Below are 25,618 nucleotides of genomic sequence, written 5' to 3'. Positions count from 1 at the left end.
AAAGTTTGTGCATCACGCCTTGTGACTATCCGGAATAATCCCCCACCCGCGGTATGATTTTCCGGACACAGCTCAAGGTAGCACAACACTGCTCCAAAAGGTTAACATAACCTAAACACCGCTTAGCGCCATTGTTTTACTTTCGCCTTTGCATAATTTTCATAGAGAAAAAAAAATATATATATATATTCAAATAATTAAATTTTGATTTTTTAAGGTATTTAACCAAAAAATTTAATTTAATTTGCGCGCACACTCAATTAAACACATTTGCCACATAAAAATCACTTGCGCTTATTTAAACGGGCAATACGATCGCAATTTAGTTTGTTGCTATAGCACAAAAAATTCACTTAGTTTACACATACATATAATTGTTGTTGTTTGGGTGGCTAATAGGCTTATTTCTCATACAATTTTTCAAAAAATTGAAGAATTTATTATCTCCACTTGCAACAATACAAATATAAGTTTAGACTGATCTATTTTTTTGGTGAAATATAAAAGATCACTGGACAAGATCAAAGTTGAATACAGTCCTTTATTAGGCTATTTAAAGTCCATAACGTGTGATTCGTTTGTTCTTTCACTAACACCATTTTTCACTAGCCATTACTTATTGGCTTACACAATTCGTTAACACAGCTGCATTAGCACCTTCTTTTAACATTTACGTAGGTGCGCGCCGTTGCCACCACGAAATTGTACTTATCCCACTTAGCACACAAGCCTCAACACAGTCCTTTTTCCACTTTAGCCATAATTTATCGGCTTACATAATTAGAATATTAACTGTTCTTCTTGCTTATTGGCAAATTTATATATACATACGCATACACCAAATATTTTCACTTGTCACATTATCACTTCCAAGTTCTGTCCTTTGGCGACATTTTCACTCACTACTCTCTGCAAAGGCAATTTCCTTTTAATTTTTGTATAAACCTTTAGGTTTTTATTTTTATCCACAATGGAGACCTATACACGCCAAGCAGATGCAGTGACCGAGTATGAAAATGACTTCCACGATATGTCACCTTCACAACACAGTAAACACTCCCTAATATACCAAAGGGATGAGTTAAAAACTCTGTGGGAAGCTACGAAGGGGACATACGAAAAGCTCGTAGGTTCATCAGAGCTTGAGTCAAAAGACCTCTCAGCTATCAAAAAGAAGCATAAAATGTGCTATTTCAGCTTCCTAAAGTGTCAGGCGGCAATAGCTGAGCTTTTGGAAGAATTTGAAAAGAAAGAGAAAAAGGTAGTAGTCTCAGATAATATGGAATATCATGTGCGCCTGCCAACGTGTGATACGGCTATTTTCAAGGGAGCCTATATTTCATGGCCGTCCTTTAGGGACATGTTCACTGCCATATACATTAATAATAGTAAACTCCATGCAGTACAAAAGCTATACTATTTAAGGCAAAAAACCCAAGGGGAGGCAAAAGAAATCGTGGAACGGTGTTCCTTAACGACAGACGGTTTCGATACAGCGTGGAAAAATTTATGTGACCGATACGAAAACAAACGTATCTTGGTCAATGCCCAATTAAAAATTCTTTTTAGTTTAAAAGCAGTTGAGAGTGAATGCGGTAGCTCCATTAAAAACTGCAACGTGAAATAAACAATTGTATCTCAGCGCTTCAATGTCACAAGATTGACATATCAAACTGGGATGCAATTCTAACGTATTTGTGCTCCACAAAGCTGCCAGAAACCACACTGGCTCTATGGGAACAAACCATAGAAAATAAAACAGAAATTTCAAAATGGGTAGATATGGATAAATTCTTATCCAGCAGATTCCAAACGTTGGAAACTGTCGTAGATATAAGAGGGGATACGGTTTCAAAACCCTCTAAGCCACATGCTTCTCGTTCCTCGGCAGATACATCGTCGAAACGATTAGGCTCCTACCAGGCAAGTGCAGCAGTAGCCAAACCGACGTGTAAGATGTGCCAAAGTCCTGCACATCGAATTGCAAAGTGCGAAAAGTTCTTACGTTTAACGCCTACTAAACGGTTTGAACAAATTAAGAGCAGCCGTGGGTGTATAAACTGCCTTTCTGCTGGCCATTCGGTAACAAAGTGCACCAGTCAAGTGAACTGTGCCACATGTCATTTAAGACAGAATACGCTGCTTCACATTCCGAATCAGCCCAAACCCCAAATTCGGTAGATACGATCGGATCATCAACGTCAATAGATGCTCAAACGCGTCGCAGTGCCGAAAAAGAAAACATTTCGATTAATAATGTGAACTCATGCTTCGCAAATACAAGTAAAGGAGTGCTATTAGGGACAGCACAGGTAAATATTCATTTAAATGGTGTTGACTATTCGGCGAGGGCCCTTATAGACTCGGGATCTGAATGCTCATTCATAACCGAGAAACTCAAGCGCAGAATAAATCTGCCAACTAAGCGCATGCATGCCCAAGTTTCGGGCATCAATAACACAGTGTCTGCACAAGTGAAAGAAGCGTGCAACGTGCAATTGCGGTCACCAACAGACCCATTAATCGAGATCAATACGATCATGCTGGTTTTACCACAATTAACAGGGAATCTTCCAACCTGCCAAATAAACGCAATGACGAGGCAAGCATTCCCTGACTTAGTACTGGCTGACAAAAGATTCTTTGTCAATGAGCCAGTCGACCTAATTCTGGGCCGAGACATATACCCCCAAATTATGCTAGGCGGTAATAGAAAGGACGTGCTAAACACATTAATAGCACAGGAAACGGTGTTCGGCTGGATTTCGACAGGCCGTACCGATGCGGTTGATTCAAATAAAACCTTAGTTTCATATTTCAATGAGGTCACTTTAGATAAACAATTGGCGGCTTTTTGGGAGATAGAGGAAATTCCAAAGAAAAGGAGCATCAATAACTGCGAGGAGCTATACAAATCGACAACAGTTCGGAACAACGATGGCAAATACGTAGTCTCCTTACCCTTTAGGAAAGGGTTTAACTTAGGCCCCTCATTAAGAAGTGCGTGTTCTCAATTCTACCGCAACGAGACACGACTTGCGAAAAACCCAGTCCTTCAAACGGAATACAATAGAGTTGTATCCGAATATGAAACCTGAGGGCACATGAAACAAATCGGCAATATTTCGCCAGACTCAAATGACTGTTACTTCCTACCTCACCATGCTGTTATAAAGGAGGGAAGTACAACGACAAAAGTCAGAGTAGTATTTAATGCATCTTGTCCTACCACTAATGGCAAAAGTCTAAATGATGCCTTATATCCAGGTCGCCAAATATGGGTCAATGAAGACCAAACAAAATATCAGCGAATCATATTTCGCAAATGCCCCAAAAACCCTATTAATATTTATGAATTGAAAACGGTAATCTTTGAGGTTAATTGTGCTCCGTTACTTGCGATTCGGACGCTGTACCAACTAGCTGATGACGTGGAGACATCGCATTGCGAAAATGGACGTCCAACTGCAAGAAAATTCTACAGGGTATACCGAAGCAACACCTGTTAAGCGAGGATTTTCTTGAGTTTGAAGACACCAGCATGGTAAAAGCACTCGGTATCAGGTGGAATGCCCATTTCGAATACTTCTACTTCACAGCGAAACCCTTTGACAATAACCATGCCGTAACAAAAAGGTCAATACTTTCTGCGATCGCAAAACTTTTCGACCCTCTTGGCTGGCTGGCACCAGTCGTAATTGTAGCCAAAATAATAATGCAAAATATTTGGTTGGAAGGGACAGGCTGGGATGAAGATGTGTCTGAAACTACTCTACATCGGTGGCAATCATACATGACTGACTACGAAAAGATCAACGATATACGCATACCGCGGTGGGTTCACTACACATTGAGGGACAATGTCGAAATACATGGATTCAGCGATGCCTCGGAAAAAGTATATGCCGCCACTGTCTTCCTTAGGGTACAAACGAAGGATCAAGTCTTCACCAACTTGCTGATAGCCAAGACGAGAGTAGCCCCGGTCAAAACTATATCATTGCCACGACTGAAACTCTGCGGCACAGTCCTACTTGCAGAAATCATAGAGTCGGCCATAGAAAATATGCAACTTTCCAATATTAAAGTAACCCTTTGGACAGATTCGACGATAGTACTGGCATGGATCCGACAGCCACCATGTTCGTGGTCAACGTTTGTGGCACATCGAATAACGAAAATCATCGACAAAGTTGGAGACAAAGTATGGCGGCACGTAGACTCCGCGTCAAACCCTGCAGATTTGGCGAGCAGAGGCCTCCTCGCTTCTGATCTAATCGACAATTCTTTGTGGTGGCAGGGACCTTCTTGGTTACAAGAAGACAACGAAAATTGGCCAACACAAGAAGAAAATTACAATACGAATATGGAGGAAAAGAGGGTGAAAGTTCATACAACTTCGGTCAAAAATAACTTTGATATTCTAGATAGGTTTTCCGATTTGCCAAAGGCTTTGCGGGTTATATCTTATATTCTTCGGTTTTTCCAGAATACGCACCCAATAACTAAAGCCTCTTTTAAAAGGGATTCTCATTCGATAGCTCCTGACGAAATAGAAAAAACAACACGAAGATTGATAACAATATGCCAGAGGCAACATTATCAAGAAGAGTACGCAAATTTGAAGTCAGGAAAACTAATAATTGGGAAGAGTGAGATTTTACCCCTGAACCCATATATAGATGAAGAAGGCATCATTCGAACTGGGGGGCGGACTGGGGCATCGAAAGATATGTCCCATAATGAAAGTCATCCCATTATTCTTCCTTATACTTGCAAGTTATCCAGACTTACAGTCCAATCCTCTCATGAGACCACCCTGCTTGGAGGGAACCAGCTGATGCTACGTCATATCCGCAATCAGTACTGGATGCCACGTGTTAAAGTAATGATACGATCTGTTATCCACAACTGTAAGGTCTGTACTATTTACAGGAAGCGGACACAAACGCAACTTATGGGGATCCTTCCGAAGGAGCGCACCACCTTTTCTAGGGCCTTCACCAACACCGGGGTAGATTTCGTGGGACCGTTCGATATAAAATCCTACCGAGTGAGGCGATGTCGAATTTCAAAAGGATATGTTTGCCTGTTTGTCTGCTTTTCTACGAAAGCCATCCATCTAGAAGCGACAAACGACCTTAGTACCGGGTCCTTCCTAGCTGCCTTCGCCAGATTTGTATCCCGACGAGGTTGTCCAAAAAACATTTACTCCGACAATGGTACTAATTTTGTCGGAGCTTCGCGATCTTCACGATCCGAGTTTAAAGTATTTCTGCGTGAAGCAAGGGACGGAACTTTGAATAAATATAGCCATCACACTTTAGAATGGCATTTTATACCGCCAAGCGCTCCCCACATGGGAGGTTTGTGGGAAGCGGGAGTAAAAAGTTTTAAGACCCACTTTAAAAAGATCGCGTCCGATCATAAATATACTTTCGAAGAGTTTACAACCCTCTTATGTCGAATTGAGGCCTGCCTCAACTCGAGACCTCTAAGTCCCTCATCCAACGGCCCTTCCGACCTGAAGCCGTTTACTCCAGGCCATTTTTTCGTAGGTGGGCACCTTTTAGCTCCACCTGAACTCGACTGTGATGAAAACCCTGCCTCCATTGTAAACCGATGGCAAAAGATGAAAGCCCTTCATCAAACCTATTGCAAAAGATGGAAATCGGAATATCTCACCGAGATCCAGAAAAGGTATAAATGGAAACATCCACAATCCAACTTAAAACCTGGGGACCTAGTCGTCATAAAAGAGGATAACCTACAACCAGACGAGTGGAGAATGGGGAGAGTCGTCAACACACTTTCAGGTTCCGATAACCGTGTACGTGTTCTTGACGTCAATACAATTAAGGGACAAATTAGCTGACCAATCACGAAACTGGTACTACTTCCGCCCAACGACAACGAAAATGAACTTTAATAGTCCACACTCCTTTATCCCAACTAACCCACCTCTTTTTCACCCCGAACAAGGCCAACACACAAATAACCCAGCTCTCGTTCACCCCGAACGATGCCAACAAACCAATAACCCAGCTCTCGTTCCCCAGAACAAGGCCAACAGAACCCTAACTCACCTATACTGTCTGCCACATAATACCTTTTCCAACGATTGCGTGGGTGCGCCGCTGCCACCACGCAATTGTTCGAAAATAGTTTAATATCGCAAGGAATCCCAAAGAAATTTATTCATACCATTTCATTATAAAAGGACCAGGAAAATGAATTTCAATCGTTTGGAAGGAATCTTTGACTGCTTTTCACAGTTTGTTTCAGATCATATTCGTGAACATATTTCCACCGTTTTGGTTAAAATTTGTGAAGGATTTTCGGATACGATTATCATATGTTTCTTCACATCTCATACAAAATCAGTTCAGATTCAGAAAGCTGAATGAAAAACGGTTAAAAAATTGTTGCCCACCCAAAGTAACCACATTTGGTTCAAATATGATTCCATAATATGCTTGGCAAACAATATTCAGTTTGCCATAACAGCTTTATTGTTATTGAATCCCTAATAAGTAATTTTAAATTGTTCCAAATTGATGGTCGGATTTTACTGTCCATGTAACAAATGACAATCAAAAATTAATTATTTGCAATAATTTACGAAAATAGAAGAACACCATAAATAATAAAGATTTAATTTTTTGCTGCATTTGCAATAAAGGATAATAGGCTTTGCTTGATTAGGTAAAACATCTACATATGAGTAGTTGCATGCAGTTTATTTTGATTGCCCTAATGGTTAAGGAGGAAACGGCTGCTATCCATTTTAACTATGTTTGTAAAAGCGTAATAATTGCTTGGGGTTGCTAACAAAGGTTCGCTTAATGAAGCGAGTGGCTTTGTATCTTTCATTTTAAAAAAATTACCCAATTCATGGTGCATAAAGCGCATGCGGTTTCCTTTATTTACAGGAGAAACTAATATCCGAAGTTCACATCCTTTTTTCTGGTGTGAGGGATTTTCAATATTGTGAATACATACAAGTGGCGAATGTTTGATAAAAACGTTCACAACAGCAAACAACCTCGATCACCTCTTCAATCGCTGTTCGAGTACTTAAATTATTTGCTCAATAGTCCTTTTCAACCATTTTGTAGACGACTGGTATATTGCATTAGTTGCATATTTTAACATGTTTGCATAATTAATCAATTAACTTGATTTTTAGAAATGTATATTAATATGTAGTCTGATTTTCTGTATACACATTTAAAAGAAAGGCTGAGTTCAAACATAAATGTTACATTTATGGCACTTCAATTTAATAACCGAAAAAAAAAACCGACCTTTCTTCACTTCCCTGGCCATACGCGACAGCCGTTCTCTCTGTCAGCTATTATTTGACAGGTAGGTATGGCAATGAAGGGATAGGAAGATTTTTCACTTGTATGTGTTCCCAATGGTTTCCAATTTTCTGTTAAATATGCATACATTAATAAAACACTCACCGATCTAATACCGAAATGGGCACCGCATTTTAAGAGCGCACATCGCTATGAAAGTACAGTGCAACGTGAAGTTGTAAGAAGTCCCAATCCTCTTTAATTGGCTCAATTTACCACCGCCAGTCATGCGCTTTTGTATGACATCATTGATGAGCAATATTTCACCTTGTCTCATGGTCAAGTCATCTTCCGCGTGGAAGCTTAACACCTCCTACGAAATCAAAGGTAAAGTTTGAAATAATTAGAACAAATTTAAAACTTCATACTATAAAAAAAAAAAAAATACATACACGTACCTAGACGGAATTATGAGTTCAGGGCAATAGGCAGAATTTCTTTCGACACCACATCCTCTACTCGACTCCTCGATTATCCCAAAATATTTTTTAGATGTCTCGCTTTTTTTTCTTATCTGCTTCATGCTCAGCACGATGACGTCGCTGTCTATGCTTATACATATTAGCCGCTTAGGTCTTGTGGCCTTTTGAACACCTTTTCACACATTGTACATTTGAATTTCCGTTCGCCTTCGTAAACATAGTGAGTGCAACGTTTAGTGCTCTTGCCGTTGTTGAAACTCTGTTACAAATCTGACACCGATGCTCAACACCCGTATCCTCGTGTATCCTTTTTAATATGCTGTTTAAGACCTGACATATGTCGCAGCCAAGCTCCACAAATCTGACATTGTTGTGGTTCCGGAGTCGGACGTGGATCCTCGGAATGTTCTAAGAAACGATGTTTCTTTATATAATTGAGATGCATTCGTTTACCACGTTTGTCACAAATTACAATTTTATTTGTTTCGTGACTTTTTCTTTTATGTGTAGTAAGTGCATAATTTGTAGGAAATACTTTATTACACTCAGTACATGTAAACTTATATTCTGATTTGGGTACATGCTTTGCTAACATGTGATGTTCCAAAGCTATCTTTGTTGTTTAAGCACAATTTACAACACTTTCTAAATACATGTTTATTACGTGACACCATGTTTACAAACATATAACAATTTTAATTTACGCTCGCACCTAACACTTCTCGTTTGCACATTTAAATATTTACCAACAAATATAGTTTACAACTATTTGAAGAACAATCCAGTTGCATTCACACAACCTCCATTGAGTCTATTAACCACAATACAATATTAGATAGAATTTCTAGTACATCATGAATATAATAACATCCATAAGCAGTGAGATTACCAATTTAATTCGATAAGCATAAAATCTAAAATTTGCATTTTACAACTAATTTAATGCCGCCAATTAACAATTTAATTTTTTTTTGGTTTTGCCGCTGTTGACTCTGCTGCATCTGCATCGGCCAATGTTATATCACGTTCCGCCAGTTGTTTCAACAACTCAAATCCATTCTTCCATACTACAATGTCCGCAAGCAAATCCATCTTATGTCTGTGCGCTGTTATCTTTTTGTCCAATGCGAAATCTTGGCGCGGACAGGCTATATCACCCTCTCGCAGTTTGGGCACAGGACATAGGTCATTGTGACCATCGCCCACATAAATAATACATTCGTAATGGGTATTGTCACGTAAATTTCGTTTGGCAACGAAATGTTCCATCATTTTGCCTTTGCAAAAGTTGGCGGCGCTCAATTGGCATTCGGTTTGATGGTGATATGGTCGCACATGCAACAAGCCATCGTTGTCAAAATGTGCTGGATTTGTAAAAATACTTTGAAACCAATTTGTCAGTCCATGTTCCTCTAACCATTCAATTATAAAAACGCTATTGGAATCACTGACAATGATTAGATCGTATTTTTTTTTCCCTGGCGACTGGTGTAAACGCTTAAGTAAACGCACAAATCCAGGTACTTCCGGTATGGCACGAATTTTCTCCCGTATCGACTGTGGCGAGTAGCATTGTTGATGCAAACGTTTGAAAACCTCACCCATGTATTCCTGCCATTCTTCCTTTTGAATGATATTCTCGCTGGGCAATTTGTCTTTGGGCAATAGGTCGCGCACAACTGTGTCTGTATTATCGTCCACGACCGTGCAATCGAAATCGAATGCAACCGAACGCCGCGAAACTCTTGGCATCATCTTAATACTTGCCATAATAAATAGAATTTACTTTTTAATGTAGGTACCCAGAAGCAAGCGCACACGAAATGGAAATATGAGTAAAATCAAGGCCAAATACTGGAAGTGGCAAGCGAACGCAAACCCTCAAGCTGATTTCTTAACGGTTGTGATGCCTGGTTTTCTGGTTTTGCATTTATCCAAATGATGTGAGATTTGTCATGCCAAGAAATTTTCATTAATTAGAGGTCACAAGCTCAACCTTTACCATGGATTAAGGCAAATAATTATATTACTGAATTCTATTTTCAAAAACAGATTGGTACAATAAATTTGAAAGAACTTCTTTGCACCAATGGGAACTTGATGGTTGAGTTGTGGAATTGTTTGACGTGCACACGACGTGTTTTTACTGGCTGGGATTGACTCAACCTTGATTATTTGAATTGAATGAGCTCGCGCACGATGACGAGCACCCATATCACGATAACATTGTTTAACTGCACCACCAACTTTCAAATCACGATACTCGCGGTACATGATGTGTGCACCAGAACGCGAATCATAACGCAACCAAATGCAGAAGTTCTTTATTTTGGTTGGAGAAGTCTCATACACCTGTTTCGGCGATACAATTTCACCGATGGTCTTTTTTTGAACTTTTTCAATTAACGCAATAAATACCAAAAACGCGATTTGGCCACAATGTTATCCGGGGCAAAGATACGCATTTTGTACAGTGGAGTTTTTGGCTCCTTCTCGGTTGGCAATTTGCGGCTAAGCACTTCGTATTCCATGAACTGTCCCTTGGACTTCATTTTGGCAGCGTTTAGAGAAAACGACACCAGTCACCTTAAACGTTTTTGTGCCTCAACGCGTGGTTCACGAAATAATTGCTCAGCCGCTTGTTTCATTGCGTGTTGTACCATGACACCTCCAACAGCACTGGATCCTGAAAAGAAAAAGAGAAATGAATTAATATTACCTATTACAATTACTAATCTACTAGCTTACATACTCACCGCGTGTTTTAAATGAATGACATTTTTTTTTTTTCATTCAGGAAATGGAAAAGCGTAGCAGATGTCAAAATCTCTACATTTGATGCTTGACTGTCAATGATTATTGCAATACAAACGTTAGGCCTCATGCGCAAGCATCTCGCGCACTACACGTCACGTACTACATGCCGCACTACACGTCATGCACTGCACGTCACGCATTACATGCCGCACGAAATATCGAGCACAACACGCCACACATGTCGCGTATTACATATCTCGACCAATCACTCATTTGGCCGAGATTTAAAATACTTAATTCCACGAACCTCAACATTATCGACAATACACGTCAAAAATAATGTTGAATGGTGTAAGTGCAACTCTGTAATATCCTTTAAGCCAGGTTTCGAACCGTTCCGTGCGGTGGCAGGCCACTTGTTGCGAAAACAAAGCTCACCACAAATCAAAAATAAATTTTAGGACTACTTCGATGACATCTACCGACATAAAATAAATTATAAAATGCACTAAAGGCGCTAAAGCACCAGCCACATCGCATGGATGCGTGCTAAATCCGTTTTTTCTTCGTTTCTTTGCGCGCATAAGTATTTGCTTATGGCCTTTAATTTTTTATTTCAATTAAATTTTATTTCAATAAAATGGTTTTTTTTCTTCTGCGAAAATATATTAGAGATAATTTTATTTTTGTTTACGCCACCCAAACGACATTCCGCTAACCTCAATTTGGGCATGATCAATGATACCAATATTCTTTCAGATCATGACCCGTTATCAAACCTTATTGGCCAAGTTAGAGGGAGGCGTAAAGCGTTTCGAGGTCGCGTGCCAGCTCTGGGGCAGGGACCATAGTCTCCGACTCTGTGCCGAATACATGAAAAAATCCCCGGAGGAGAGGTTGCTGGCCGTGCTGTTGCACAAATACTGTCCGAATTGTCTGTCGCCCTTCCACCGCGTGGACAAGTGCAGTAGCAAATATCGCTGCAAACGGTGCCAGCAAAAGCACCACACCACGCTCCATCTAGATGAGCGTCTTTCTGAACGTGATGATGCAACAACCATTGGCGATGACAACCCGTCCGCTTCACAAGGCAGTCGGTTCTATGTACCGGAGCGACTCGGGATTTTTCCCGACCAAGGACTGTCATTTCAGTGTGACCCCATTTAATTTGTTTCGTCCCTCCCACAAATTGTCATCCTCCCAGCAGCTCCTTCCTGCTACATATTCTCTTACTCCGGGAAGGTATCGAACCCAATCCGGGTCCGTCTCCTGACCCCGGTCCTGAGAAATGGTTTTGCTGCATTTGCCAGAAAAGAATCTTTTTAGGACGGTCATACTCTGTTCAGTGTGTCACGTGCAAGGGATGGTTGCATCGGACAGGTTATTCTGGGCTTGATCCCAAAACCCGACGTCCACGTAACTTTTATAAATCTTTTGTGGCTCCTTGCTGCTCACGCCCAAGGGCTTTCCGTAGTCTACGCCTAAGCGCCCCCACTACCTTCCAGCAGCCTCGCTGCTCAGCAAGCCACAACAAGTACCCGCTGCTGCTCGCGCCCCACGGCGCCAACAACTCAAACAGCTGATACCACTCATAACTATTACCTTCGTAGTAGAGCTGGTAGAAATGCTGAGCATCAGCCCCTGCCCCCGTCTTCTTCTCCCCCTCTTTTCTGGCAGCAATCGTGAAGGTCAGGGAAACAGACTCTTAGTCCCTACCTCCGTTTGCACCGTCTGCCAGCACAGAATATATAGGTTTGCGACACCCGCTCAATGCAGCTCCTGCCTTGGGTGGTGCCACTTTCCTAGATGTTCTGGTCTCCGCGACGGCAACCCCTCGACGGGTTTCATCGCGCCATGTTGCCAGGTCGCAAACCCAAATCATCCGGATACCCCAATGCTTGCCCAAGGGCGCCCAGTCCCAAGGCCACAACAGCAATTGCATCCTGGCCTTCAACAACCTAGGCGTAGTCACCCGTCACTTACCCCTAGAGTGGCGGCGTCACCCCTCATGCACTTCAGAATTCTGCAGTTAAACTCTAATGGACTAACTGGGAAGATTACGGAACTAGTCGACTTCATGAAGCGGCACAACATCCGCATTGCTGCGATTCAAGGTCTGCATTGCAGACTTGCTCTGGGTATAATGTCCACAGGAAAGACCGCGAGAGCGGAAATGGAGGCGGCCTCGCGTTTATTATACACCACTCTGTGCAATATTACATATTTGATCCTGGCATCGACCGCAGGGACAATGTCTTAGAACGTCAAGGCCTATCTGTCCGGTCAGGCGATGCAAATCTAGAAATCATCAACATCTACATCCCTCCTGTCACCTGTTGCCCCAGCGGATACCGCCCTAATATCGAGGCCTTACTCACTGGCAACAATCGCATTATCTTAGGCGATTTCAATGCCCATCACGACCTATGGCATTCAAACTTGCGGGCGGATAGTAGGGGTGAGATGTTGGCGGATCAAATAGAAGAAACGACGTTCTGCACAATAAACGGAGACGCCCCCACACGTATGGTAGGAAGCTGTCATAGCTCGCCAGATATCTCAATCGTGAGCGCAGAACTCGTAAACTGCGTCAACTGGCAGCCGATGGTAACATTGGCATCTGACCACCTGCCCATACTTATTTCGTTCGAGCGTACCGCCGACTTCATCGTCACCGAAAAACGCACTTTCATAAACTTCAAAAAAGGAAAGTGGGAAGAATATAAATCTGCAACAGACAGCAGCTTTGCTGCCCTCCCTATCCCGACTGATGCCCGCCAAGGGGAGCGTGCCTTCCGTAAGGTCATTGAATTCGCCTCGGCACATTTCATTCCCGCCGGGGAAATTCCCGAAATCCGGCCCCACTTCCCGGCGGAGGCCGCGAGCTTAGCGAGGGAACGCGACCTTATAAGACAGCTTGATCCAGGCGACCCCCAAATAAGGGATATAAACCAACGCATCAGATTGCTTGTGCACGAACACAAGCGGGCGAAATGGGAAGAGCACCTAAGAGGTTGTAACCTCTCTACCGGTGTAGGTAAACTTTGGTCCACCGTAAAGTCCCTATCGAATCCGACTAAGCACAAAGACAAAGTTTCCATCGCCTTTGGTGATAAGGTGCTGTCGGATGCGAAAAAATGCGCGAGCGCTTTCTGCCGACAATATATAATGCATCCTACGGTCGACAAATATAGACGGAGAGCCAATAGACACGCACATAAACACAAATTCAGCGCGTCATCAATCACCATCACCGCTAGAGAGGTTGAGGATGCCATTGGTCGCGCTAAACCATCCAAAGCAGTGGGCCCAGACGGCATAGCCATGCCGATGCTTAAAAACCTAGGGAAAGAGGGTTTCAAATATTTAGCGCATGTCTTCAACCTGTCTCTTTCCACCTTTGTCATACCCGAGAAAGGGAAAATGGCCAAGGTGGTCCCGCTACTAAAGCCTGGGAAACCAGCTAACGTAGTTGAGTCATATCGTCCGATATCTCTCCTATCGCCAGTGGCAAAGACGCTTGAAGCCATTTTGCTCCCTTATTTCCAAGCACATTTGCAGCTAGCCCCTCATAGGCATGGCATCAGAAAACTCCATAGCACTACCTCCGCGCTAAATGTCATTAGCACCCAGATAAATTGCGGTTTGAATCAATACCCCCACCATTGAACAGTACTCGTAGCGCTAGACCTATCAAAAGCCTATGATACGGTCAACCATTTCTCGTTACTGCAAGACCTGGAAGGGTCTACCCTTCCCCCATGTCTTAAAAGGTGGACCGCAAATTGTCTGGGTGGTCGGCAGGCATTGGTGCAATTCAGAAACGAAACATCAAAACCAAGGAGAATTAAACAAGGGGTGCCACAGGGTCGTGTCATATCCCCACTTTTGTTTAATTTCTACATATCTAAGCTACCTTCACCACCGGAAGGAGTCACAATCGCTTCCTACGCCGATGACTGCACAATAATGGCCATAGGCCCAGAGATCGATGAGCTATGCAATAAAATAAACGGCTATCTCCCTGATATCTCCAGTTTTTTCGCCTCGGGAAACCTGGCATTGTCACCAACTAAATCTTCCGCGACCTTATTTACAACATGGACGCCCCAAATGTCGACCATATTGAACATCCACGTCGATGGCACTACGCTACCGACTGTCCTACACCCCAAAATCTTGAGTGTGACGTTTGATCAGGATCTACATTTTGGTGCGCACGCAACCGCAATTGTTCCGAGAATTCAGAGCCGTAATAAAATCCTCAAATCCCTTGCTGGCAGTACCTGGGGAAAAGATAAAGGAACGCTAATGACCACATACAAAACAATTAGCCAGCCGATTACGTGCTACGCGTCACCCATTGGTCGCCAAGCCTAAAAACTACCCACTGGAAGAAACTACAGGCCTGCCAAAATACTGCTGTCAGAATCGCCATGGGCTGTCTTCTTATGTCCCCAGAACACCATCTGCATAATGAGGCGAGAATACTCCCCATCAGGGAGAGAAATGAGATGCTGACCAAACAGTTTCTGTTGAATACCCAGAAACCTGGGCATCCCAACAGACATCTGATTGACGAACCAGCACCGCCTAGGGGCCTAAGGAGTCATCTCCGTAAGCACTTTGAGGAAATACGGTACCTGAGAACCCAGCCGTATGAAGCGAAAAAACACAAGCAGGTCCTTGGTGAACTCCATAGACAGGCGTCGGACCTTTATGTCGGGAATTGCCCGGTGAATCCAGTACTTGAAGAAAAATATCCAGAACTGGCGGAAGAGGAACGCATACTCCCCAGGGAAACGCGTGTCACTCTTGCTCAACTTCGTTCTGGATACTGTAACAGGTTAAACTCTTACCTATCCAGAATCAACCCCGACATACAAAATGTATGCCCCGCTTGCAATGTGTCCCCACATGACACCAACCATTTCTTTAATTGTAATGTGGAACCAACGCCTCTAACACCCCTTTCCTTATGATCCACCCCTGTTGAAACGGCAAGTTTCCTTTGACTCCCGTTAGAGGATATTGATGACAATTTGTGATCGGTCGCGGCTATTAGTTGGGGCGAGCATTTCTACAACAACAACAACAACAACGACAACTCGTCCGATGACACGTTGTCAATCCAGATAATGGGGCCGACAAAGTCCTGGGCTCAGCAGGTGGAGGAAGAGGAAATCGAGGAAGAGAGAGCGAAAATGGAGGAAGAGCGAGCAAAAATGGAGACAAGACCGTCAACGGTAAATCATGGGATGCGCAGCTTCCGGCCGCTGTTACAGCATGAAAGAAGCGCGGCGAAAGCAAACAAACGTCGAAACGAACGAGACAACTGGCGGCACCGCGACATTGGACTCCAAGGAGGCCCGACCAAGTCATCCAAACGCGGAAGACAGCAGCGGCGAGATAAATCGACGCCATACCATTCTGACGCCCGAAATATGCAAGCACTATCGCGTGGTACCCGGAAGGCTTCCGAACCGGCCGGCTGCTCCCAGCCACTCCAGCGCCCATCATGAGGTCTTTCGTGCCGATTGCGCCGACGGCCATCGTACGCGTCGAATCGCGTGGGCACCTACACTTGGTTCGTGCGATCATCGATCCCTGCGCCGCCAGCACCATCGTCGATGCAGAGCTGGTACGCGATTTGAAGTTAGAGCGCCAAGGACCAGGGCAATGCACCCTTATTCTGCGCGGCAAGTTCGGGCCAACGACTCATATCACTACCCAAGCCGCCGTGGTCAACGGCCACTATCGGTTGAGTCCGCCATCCAATGTGGATCCAAAGGTTGCCGTTCCATTTGAATTTATGCGGCTTGAAGATCCGCAGTTCTACCGCTCATCGCCAGTTCGTCTTACCCTCGGCGCTGATCTATACGCCGAACTGATGGTGAGCGGAACGCCAGCAACAACAGTTGGCGGTCTCCTGACCCAACCGACCGTATTCGGGCTGGTAGTCTCAGGGGCCTGCCAAAAATAGGAGCGTTTCATAAAAACTAAGTAACTACTGCACGGAATTTAAAACCACGTACGTATATTTAATAACTTCTTTTCTTTTTCTTCACAAGACAACGATACACGAAGCCCATCGTGCGACGTGCAGTGCTTGCAGTCCGCATCTGCGCATCGACATAATGCCTTACTGGACGTGCGATCACGTGTCATTCCTTTTTTTCTTTTCAGTTTTTTTCTTTGTTGCTTACGGCAAGGGGGCCGGTATGTTTAGGCCACAGGCCTAAATATATCCCCCCCTCGTAACATAACTTTCTTTGTTTATTTTCCTTCGTTACTACCACCCACATATTCTTGTGATCACTATACACACAGGCATGTGTGAGTGGTAGTACGTATGTATCTTAGCTTTTTACCGCTGTGAGCCCGCGGTACAGCAACCTTGTTGCCCGGAAACCCAACGAAGGAGCTGTATCGTGGGTTCATCGGCTCATGTGGAAAAGAGTCTCGTCCTCTTTTGATCCAGCAGCCAGCAAAGGTACACGTAATCACACGTTCACGTAAGTGCAAATTTTCATAATTATTATTACATATATATCATTTTCCACGACATTTGTTAAACCATTTCTTAACACTTGTTGTATTTATATAAATAAAAGCACACTGTGAATTCCTTTTTATTAATACGAAACCCTTTTGGTGTTCTTGTTTTCCTTCCTTTTTTTCGCCATAACTAATCTTTAACAAATACGTGGGTGCGCGCCGTTGCCACCACGAATTTGTCCAATGCTACGATTCGCATTTTTAGAAATTTCACGAGCCCAATTTTTTAGCTTTTAGTATTATTATTACTTAATGTAAATATTGTTTTCAATAAAGTCGTTTAACTAAAAACGTTTTTTAAATTATATGTTTGTTTGTTTAATGGTGTGTTCAATTTTACTTATGATTTTTTAAGAATTAATGAGCTTAACACCGATAAATGATAATTCAATTATTATTTTTGTTTTATTGGGAAAAACTGAAAAGAAGGAAACATTTACTGGCATAATGCGATGGTACCATTTCGAAAACCGCCACGATATCGTCGTCAGACAATTTCGTAATGTTTATTTATTTCAACAGGCTTTACCGGAAATCGAACTGCGGTCAAACTGCTGAAATCATAATCGCCTAACCATTGGGCTATTGTGTGGTATTTGCTTTCGTGACTTATTTCAGTTTTATTCCATTTTCACGCTCTCGCATAATTTGAGACATTCTGTCTCTATATTAATTTGTACTAGGCGTGCTTTTTGTTATTGGTATTGTACCACTCCTCTTCACTGCAGAAGATTGTTTGTGTACTATATTTAAACTCGTGCTCAGTTTACATAGTTATATGTTTGTACGATTAATGGTGTTTTCAATTTTACTTGAGATTTTTTAAGAATTAATGAGCTTAACACCGATGTCTAAGTTTTGGTGATTCGACGGGCGGTAATTTTTTTTTTTTTTGTTATATTGTTTGTTATTTCAGTGGACTGTGTATTATTTTATTGTTTAGAGAGAGGTCGCTATGCGCCTGTTACACCTTGTATGTATTCATTGGGGCGGGCACTTGGGGTTCCAAGGTATTGGCTGCGGGTTGAGCCACCTTGTTTTGCTTTGAAAACCCCCGCCTTGCGATAAAAAAATATGAACTATGTCTTTAGAATATTTCACTAATTCAATCAAATGGCACGAAACAGAATAGAAGTAGGATTAATGAAGACAAACAAAAAACCGCTGTGTTGGCTGAATGGTTATAGCAGCGGCGCCTAAACGTTGCAGATGAAGGAATTTAGCAGTTCCCGAAATGGATCTATACAAGAGCTATACAAGGCTCATATAACAACAAAAATTTGTTAATACATCCCAGAGAACGGGGAAAAAAGTGTCAATAAAATATGACACTATGTCAGCATTTCATTTTTCATTCATTTCATTTCATTTTTTATTCATTTTCTTTCAAAACAGCATATATGTTACAATAGCGACTTAAATTAAATTAACCATAATTACAGAAAGAAAAGTAAGGCATTCTGTAAAAATATATGTATTTTAGTATCGAATGCATTGCCATCAAACAAGTCCAATTTTCACATCCATTCTGCAACAGATGTCGCAGTGTTGTGAATATCAATTGGCACGAAACAGAATAGAACTAGGATTAATGAAGACAAACAAAAAACCGCTGTTATGGCTGAATGGTAAAAGCAGCGGCGCCTAAACGTTGCCGATGAAGGAATTTAGCAGTTCCCGAAATGGATCTATACAACGAGCTTTGGCAGTTGTCTAAATTTTTTCTTTCTTCTATTCTAATTTAAAAATTTTTTCAATTAAAAAAAATTTATCATAACGATAATAACGATAAAAAATTGTTGTTAGGCCTTGAGCTCGATTCGAACCTGCGATCTTTCAAATCAGTAGGCCGATATAACAACAAAAATTGTTAATACATCCCAGAGCACGGGGAAAAAGTGTCAATAAAATATGACACCATGGCAGCATTGCCATCAAACAAGTCCAATTTTCACATCCATTCTGCAACAGATGTCGCAGTGTTGTGAATATCAATTGGCACGAACCACAATAGAAGTAGGATTAATGAAGACAAAAAAAAAAAAATCGCTGTGATGGCTGAATGGTTATAGCAGCGGCGCCTAAACGTTGCCGATTAAGGAATTTAGCAGTTCCCGAAATGGATCTGTACAACGAGCTTTGGCACTTGTCTAAATTTTTTCTTTCTTCTATTCTAATTTAAAAATTTTTTCAATTAAGAAAAAATTTATCATAACGATAATAATGATAAAAAATTATTGTTAGGCCTTGAGCTCGATTCGAACCCGCGATCTTACAAATCAGTAGGCCCATATAACAACAAAAATTGTTAATACATCCCAGAGCACGGGGAAAAAAGTGTCAATAAAATACGACACTATGGTAGCATTGCCATCAAACAAGTCCAATTTTCACATCCATTCTGCAACAGATGTCACAGTGTTGTGAATATCAATTGGCACGAACCACAATAGAAGTAGGATTAATGAAGACAAACAAAAAACCGCTGTGATGGCTGAATGGTTATAGCAGCGGCGCCTAAACGTTGCCGATGAAGGAATTTAGCAGTTCCCGAAATGGATATATACAACGAGCTTTGGCAGTTGTCTAAATTTTTTCTTTCTTCTATTCTAATTTAAAAATTTTTTCAATTAAGAAAAAATGTATCATAATAATAATGATAAAAAATTATTGTTAGGCCTTGAGCTCGATTCGAACCCGCGATCTTACAAATCAGTAGGCCCATATAACAACAAAAATTGTTAATACATCCCAGAGCACGGGGAAAAATGTGTCAATAAAATATAGCAGTTGCCGAAATGGATCTATACAACGAGCTTTGGCAGTTGTCTAAATTTTTTCTTTCTTCTATTCTAATTTAAAAATTTTTTCAATTAAGAAAAAATTTATCATAACAATAATAATGATAAAAAATTATTGTTAGGCCTTGAGCTCGCTTCGGACCCGCGATCTTACAAATCAGTAGGCCGATATAACAACAAAAATTGTTAATATATCCCAGAGCACGGGGAAAAAAGTGTCAATAAAATATGACACTATGGCAGCATTGCCATCAAACAAGTCCAATTTTCACATCCATTCTGCAACAGATGTCGCAGTGTTGTGAATAACAATTGGCACGAACCAGAATAGAAGTAGGATTAATGAAGACAAAAAAAAAAAACCCCTGTGATGACTGAATGGTTATAGCAGCGGCGCCTAAACGTTGCCGATGAAAGAATTTAGCAGTTCCCAAAATGGATCTATACAACGAGCTTTGGCAGTTGTCTAAATATTTTCTTTCTTCTATTCTAATTTAAAAATTTTTTCAATCAAGAAAAAATTTATCATAACAATAATAATGATAAAAAATTATTGTTAGGCCTTGAGCTCGATTCGAACCCGAGATCTTGCAAATCAATAGGCCGATATAACAACAAAAAGTGTTAATACATCCCAGAGCACGGGGAAAAAAGTGTCAATAAAATATGACACTATGGCAGCATTGCCATCAAACAAGTCCAATTTTCACATCCATTCTGCAACAGATGTCGCAGTGTTGTGAATATCAATTGGCACGAACCAGAATAGAAGTAGGATTAATGAAGACAAACAAAAACCCGTTGTCATGGCTGAATGGTTATAGCAACGGCGCCTAAACGTTGCCGATAAAGGCATTTAGCAGTTCCCGAAATGGATCTATACAACGAGCTTTGGCAGTTGTCTAAATTTTTTCTTTCTTCTATTCTAATTTAAAAATTTTTTCAATTAAGAAAAAATTTATCATAACTATAATAATGATAAAAAATTATTGTTAGGCCTTGAGCTCGATTCGAACCCGCGATCTTACAAATCAGTAGGCCAATATAACAACAAAAATTTCACCAACCAGTTGAGAATTACAAGCACACTGAATGGCTAATGAAACAAACGGACGAAAAATATTCATAGCTTAAGTCACTTAAACATACTCGCCCGCCTAGACGGCTTAGTCGTCTAATGAAACTTCCATACGAGCCAGTTATCCGGGTCGAAGGACCATGTCTAAGCTTTGGTGATTCGACGGGCGAATAGTTTTTTTTTTTGTTATAATTATATTATTTGTTATTTAAGTGTATTGTATATTATTTTATTGTTTAGAGAGAGGTCGCTATGCTCCTGTTACACCTTGCATGTATTCATTGGGGGCGAGCACTGGGGGCTCCAAAGTATTGACTGCGGGTTGTGCCACCTTGTTTTGCTTTGAAAACCCCCGCTTTGGGATATAAAATTTAAACTATGTTTTTAGAATATTTCACTAACCAGTTGAGAATTACAAGCACACTCAATGGCTAATGAAACAAACGAACGAAAAATGTTCATAGTTAAAGTCACTTAAAACCGATAAATGATAATTATTATTCAATTATTATTTTGGTCTTAATGGGAAAAACTGAAAGAAGGAAACATTTATTGGCATATTGCGATGGTACCATTTCAAAAACTGCCACGTCATCGTCGTCAGGCAATTTCGTAATGTTTATTTATTTCAACAGCTTTTACCGGGAATCGAACTACTGTCAAACTTTTGAAATCACAATCGCCTAACCATTGGGCTATTGTGTGGTATTTGCTTTCTTGGCTTATTTCAGTTTTATTCCATTTACACGCTCTCGCACAATTTCTGTCTCTATATTAATTTGTACTAGGCGTGCTTTTTGTTATTGGTATTGTACCACTCCTCTTCACTGCAGAAGATTGTTTGTGTAATATATTTAAACTCGTGCTCAGTTTATATAGTTATATGTTTGTATGTTTAATGGTGTGGTCAATTTTAATTAAGATTTTTTAAGAACTAATGAGCTTAACGCCGATAAATGATAATTGTTATTCAATTATTATTTTGTTTTTATTGGGAAAAACTGAAAAGAAGGAAACATTTACTGGCATATGGCGATAGTACCATTTCGAAAACCGCCACGTCATCATCGTCAGGCAATTTCGTAATATTTATTTATTTCAAAAGGTTTTACCGAGAATGGAATCGCTAGAGTGACTCGCGTTTCCCTGGGGAGTGTGCGTTCCTCTTCCGCAAGTTTTGGGTACTGTTCTTTGGGAATGGATTCACCGGGAAATTCCTGGCATAAAGGTCCGACGTCTGTTTGTTAAGTTCGCTGAGGACCTGCTTGTGCTTTTTGCCTTCATACGGCTGTGCTCTCAGGTGCCGTATTTCCTCATTATGCTTACGGAGATGACTCCTTAAGCCCGTGGGTGTTGTTGGCTCATCAATCGGATTTCTGTTGGGATGCCCAGGTTTCTGGGTATTCAACAGGAACTGTTTGGTTAGCATCTCATTTCTCTCCCTGATGGGGAGTATTTTCAACTCATTATGGAGATGGTGTTCTGGGGACATAAGAAGCCAACCCGTGGTGGTTCTGAGGGCAGTATTTTGGGGTCTGCAGCTTCTTCCAGTGAGGGGTCTTTATGCTTGGCGACCATACCGGGGACGCGTAGCATGCAATCGGCTAGCCAATTGCTTTGTAAGTGGTAATGAGCGTTTCTTTATCTTTTTTCCAAGTACTTCCAGCAAGAGATTTGAGGATTTTATTACGGCTTTGGATTTTCGGTAAAATTGTGGCTGCATGCTCACCAAAGAGATCCTGATCAAACGTCACACCCAAGATTTTGGGGTGTAGGACAGTCGGTAGCGTAGTTCCATCGACGTAGATGTTCAAAATGGTCGACATTTGGGACGTCCATGTTGTAAATAAAGTCGCGGAAGATTTAGTCGGTGAAAATGCCAGGTTTCGCGAAGCGAAAAAACTGGAGAGATCAGGGAGATAGCTGTTTATTCCGTTGCAAAGCTCATCGATATATGGGCCTGGGCCTGTGGCCATTATTGTGCAGTCGTCGGCGTAGGAAACGATAGTAACTCCTTGTGGTGGCGAAGGTAGCTTCGACATGTAGAAGTTAAACAAAAGTGGGGATAGGACACCACCCTGTTTAATTCTTCTTGGCTTAGATGATTCGTTTCTAAATTGCATCGATTTCTGCCGACCACCCAGATAATTTTCGGTCCACTTTTTAAGACATGGGGGAAGGGTAGACCCTTCCAGTTCATGCAGTAACGAGCCATGGTTGACCGTATCAAAAGCTTTTGATAGGTCTATCTCAACGAGTACTGTGGTGGGGGTTTGGATTTAAACCGCAATTTACCTGGCTGCTAATGGCATTTAGCGCGGTGGTGGTGCTAGAGAGTTTTCTAAAGCCATGCTGATGACAGGCTAGCTGCAAATTTGCTTTGAAGTAGGGGAGCAACAATAGCTTCAGTCGTCTTGGCTATCAGTTCTGTTGTGTTAGTTATGGCATATTCGTTCCATAACTCCAGAATATCTTTCAATATCGGTTTTAAATATTCAGACAGTTTGTAACAGGATGCCGATTTAAAATTAATTATGGGCCTCATAGGAGTATCCCGATGTGGATTTTTGTTATCACAATCAGTGGAGGAGCCGAATGGTTCATTTGGATCAATCTATGTGCCATGTTAGAATCTACTATATTTCTTCGACATTTCATTTCCTCTATGAGTTCTTGTGTTTCGGTTATATATTCCTCTTGTTCGATTAGCACAGTGGTGTTTCCTTTGTCCGATTTCGTTTTGACAATATTCTTTTTCCTTAGTTTATACTGTAGATTATTTATTGTTTTCTCTTCTGCATTACCTTTTTGTCATTCTTGTGCGTTCACCTCCTTTTTTATACTCAGCTGAACAGGGCTCACAGAGTATATTAATTTTGTTAGCGTAACGGTACCCCGTAACGGCATAAACTAATCGAGATAGATATAGACTTCTATATATCATTTAGCCATGTCCGTCTGTCCGTCCGTCCGTAAACACGATAACTTGAGTTAATTGTGAGGTATCTTAATGAAATTTGGTATGTAAGTTCCTGGGCACTCATCTCAGATCGCTATTTAAAGTAAACGAAATCGGAGTATAACCACGTCCACTTTTTCGATATCGAAAATTTCGAAAAACCTAAAAAGTCCGATAATTCATTACCAAAGAGGGTTAAAGCGATGAAATTTGGTAGGTGGGTTGATCTTATGACGCAAAATATAACTTAAAAAAAAAAAATTTTTTAAATGTGTGTGACACCTACCATATTAAGTAGAAGAAAACGAAAAAGCTCTGCGGGGCGAAATCCAAAGCCTTTGGAATGATGGCAGGAATACGGTTCGTGGTATTACATACATAATTAAATTAGCGGTACATGAAAGATGATGTTCAGGGTCACCCTGGTCCACATTTGATTCGATATCTCGAAAACGCCATCACATATACAACTAAGGGCCACTCCCTTTTAAAACCCTCACTAATACCATCAATTTGATACCTATATCTAACAAACATATTTTTAGAGCCACCCCTGGTCCACCTTCATGGCGATATCGCGAAAAGACGTACACCAAAGAACTAAAGCCCAGTACCTTTTAAAATACTCATTAACCCCTTTCATTTGATACCTATATCGTACAAACACATTTTAGAGTCACCCCTGGTCCACCTTTATCGCGATATCTCAAAAAGGTGTCAGCCTATAGAACCAAGACTTACTCCCTTTTAAAACACTCTTTAATACCTTTCATTTGATACCCATGTCATACAAACACATTCCAGGGTTACCATAGGTTCATTTTCCTACCTGTTGATTTTCCCTTATTTGACAAACGATGAAGGAAAATCGTTCCAAAAAACGTCACCCTTGGTCTACAGTTTGGTCGATATTTCCCAATCCATATGGAATTAAAAATCACTTATAAACCATCTACGAAACCAACGCAGCTAAGCTCTCAGCTGAGTTTGTATTGTTCGGTTACAGCCGAACTTAGCCTTCCTTACTTGTTATTTATTATTTCCCTGCAAAAGAGAGGATCCCACGGATGAATACCAGAAATAAATCAAAGTTGATGAATACCAGAAACAAACCACTGATTGTGCTACCAAAAATCCACAAGCCGGACACTCCAATGACGCCCATCATTAATTTTTGAATCGGCACCATGTTACAAACTGTCTAAATAATTAAAAACGATACTGAAAGATACTCGGGAGATAAGGAACGAAAATGCAATAGCTAACAGAACTAATAGAGAAACTTGAGACCGTAGAGCTAACAAAGAACAGCAAATTCATATCCTTTGACATACACGATTTATACCCATCAATTCCACTATCGGAGATTTTGGACATAGCATTATTCTGTTTCAGGGCTGTGACATTGTTGTTACCTGTTATTCCCGAAATAGTTTCCAGTGGCCGGAATCTATTGGACAAACATTTTTCCATGCCTTCCCACTTGGAAATTCTAGTTTTAATCCTGACTGTATGTTCCGAGAGCGCCAAAGTGTTTTTGGCAGCTTATTCGAGCATATGTATATGAGAACGGCATCCCAGTTTGCGATGTCGATCTAATGCCTTTTCAGAATTTCGCCAATGGCCACCGACACAATAACATATAACACCTCAAATCACCCCCAACTAAACACACAAAA

General features: G+C 41.2%; 2 protein-coding genes and 1 pseudogene across 2 annotated transcripts in view; 1 reads left to right on the top strand and 2 right to left on the bottom strand.

The window, feature by feature from the left end:
• The window catches only part of aru (arouser), a gene marked incomplete at its 5' end in the record, with an annotated part of 438,900 nt that overhangs the window by 379,735 nt on the left and 33,547 nt on the right, over positions 1–25,618 (top strand). The window lies entirely within an intron of this gene.
• LOC137234403 (probable phosphatase phospho2) lies at positions 8,747–9,556 on the bottom strand. The gene has a single exon (XM_067757966.1). The coding sequence runs from the start codon at positions 9,554–9,556 to the stop codon at positions 8,747–8,749; it is 810 nt and encodes a 269-aa protein (XP_067614067.1).
• Positions 9,829–10,338, bottom strand: LOC137234402 (large ribosomal subunit protein eL20-like; annotated as a pseudogene).

The sequence above is a fragment of the Eurosta solidaginis genome, chromosome X (genome assembly GCF_040869045.1).
Source record: "Eurosta solidaginis isolate ZX-2024a chromosome X, ASM4086904v1, whole genome shotgun sequence".
Classification (NCBI taxonomy): domain Eukaryota; kingdom Metazoa; phylum Arthropoda; class Insecta; order Diptera; family Tephritidae; genus Eurosta; species Eurosta solidaginis.
The sequence above is the reverse complement of the archived record's forward strand: the minus strand, read 5'-3'. Positions and strand labels throughout refer to the sequence as shown.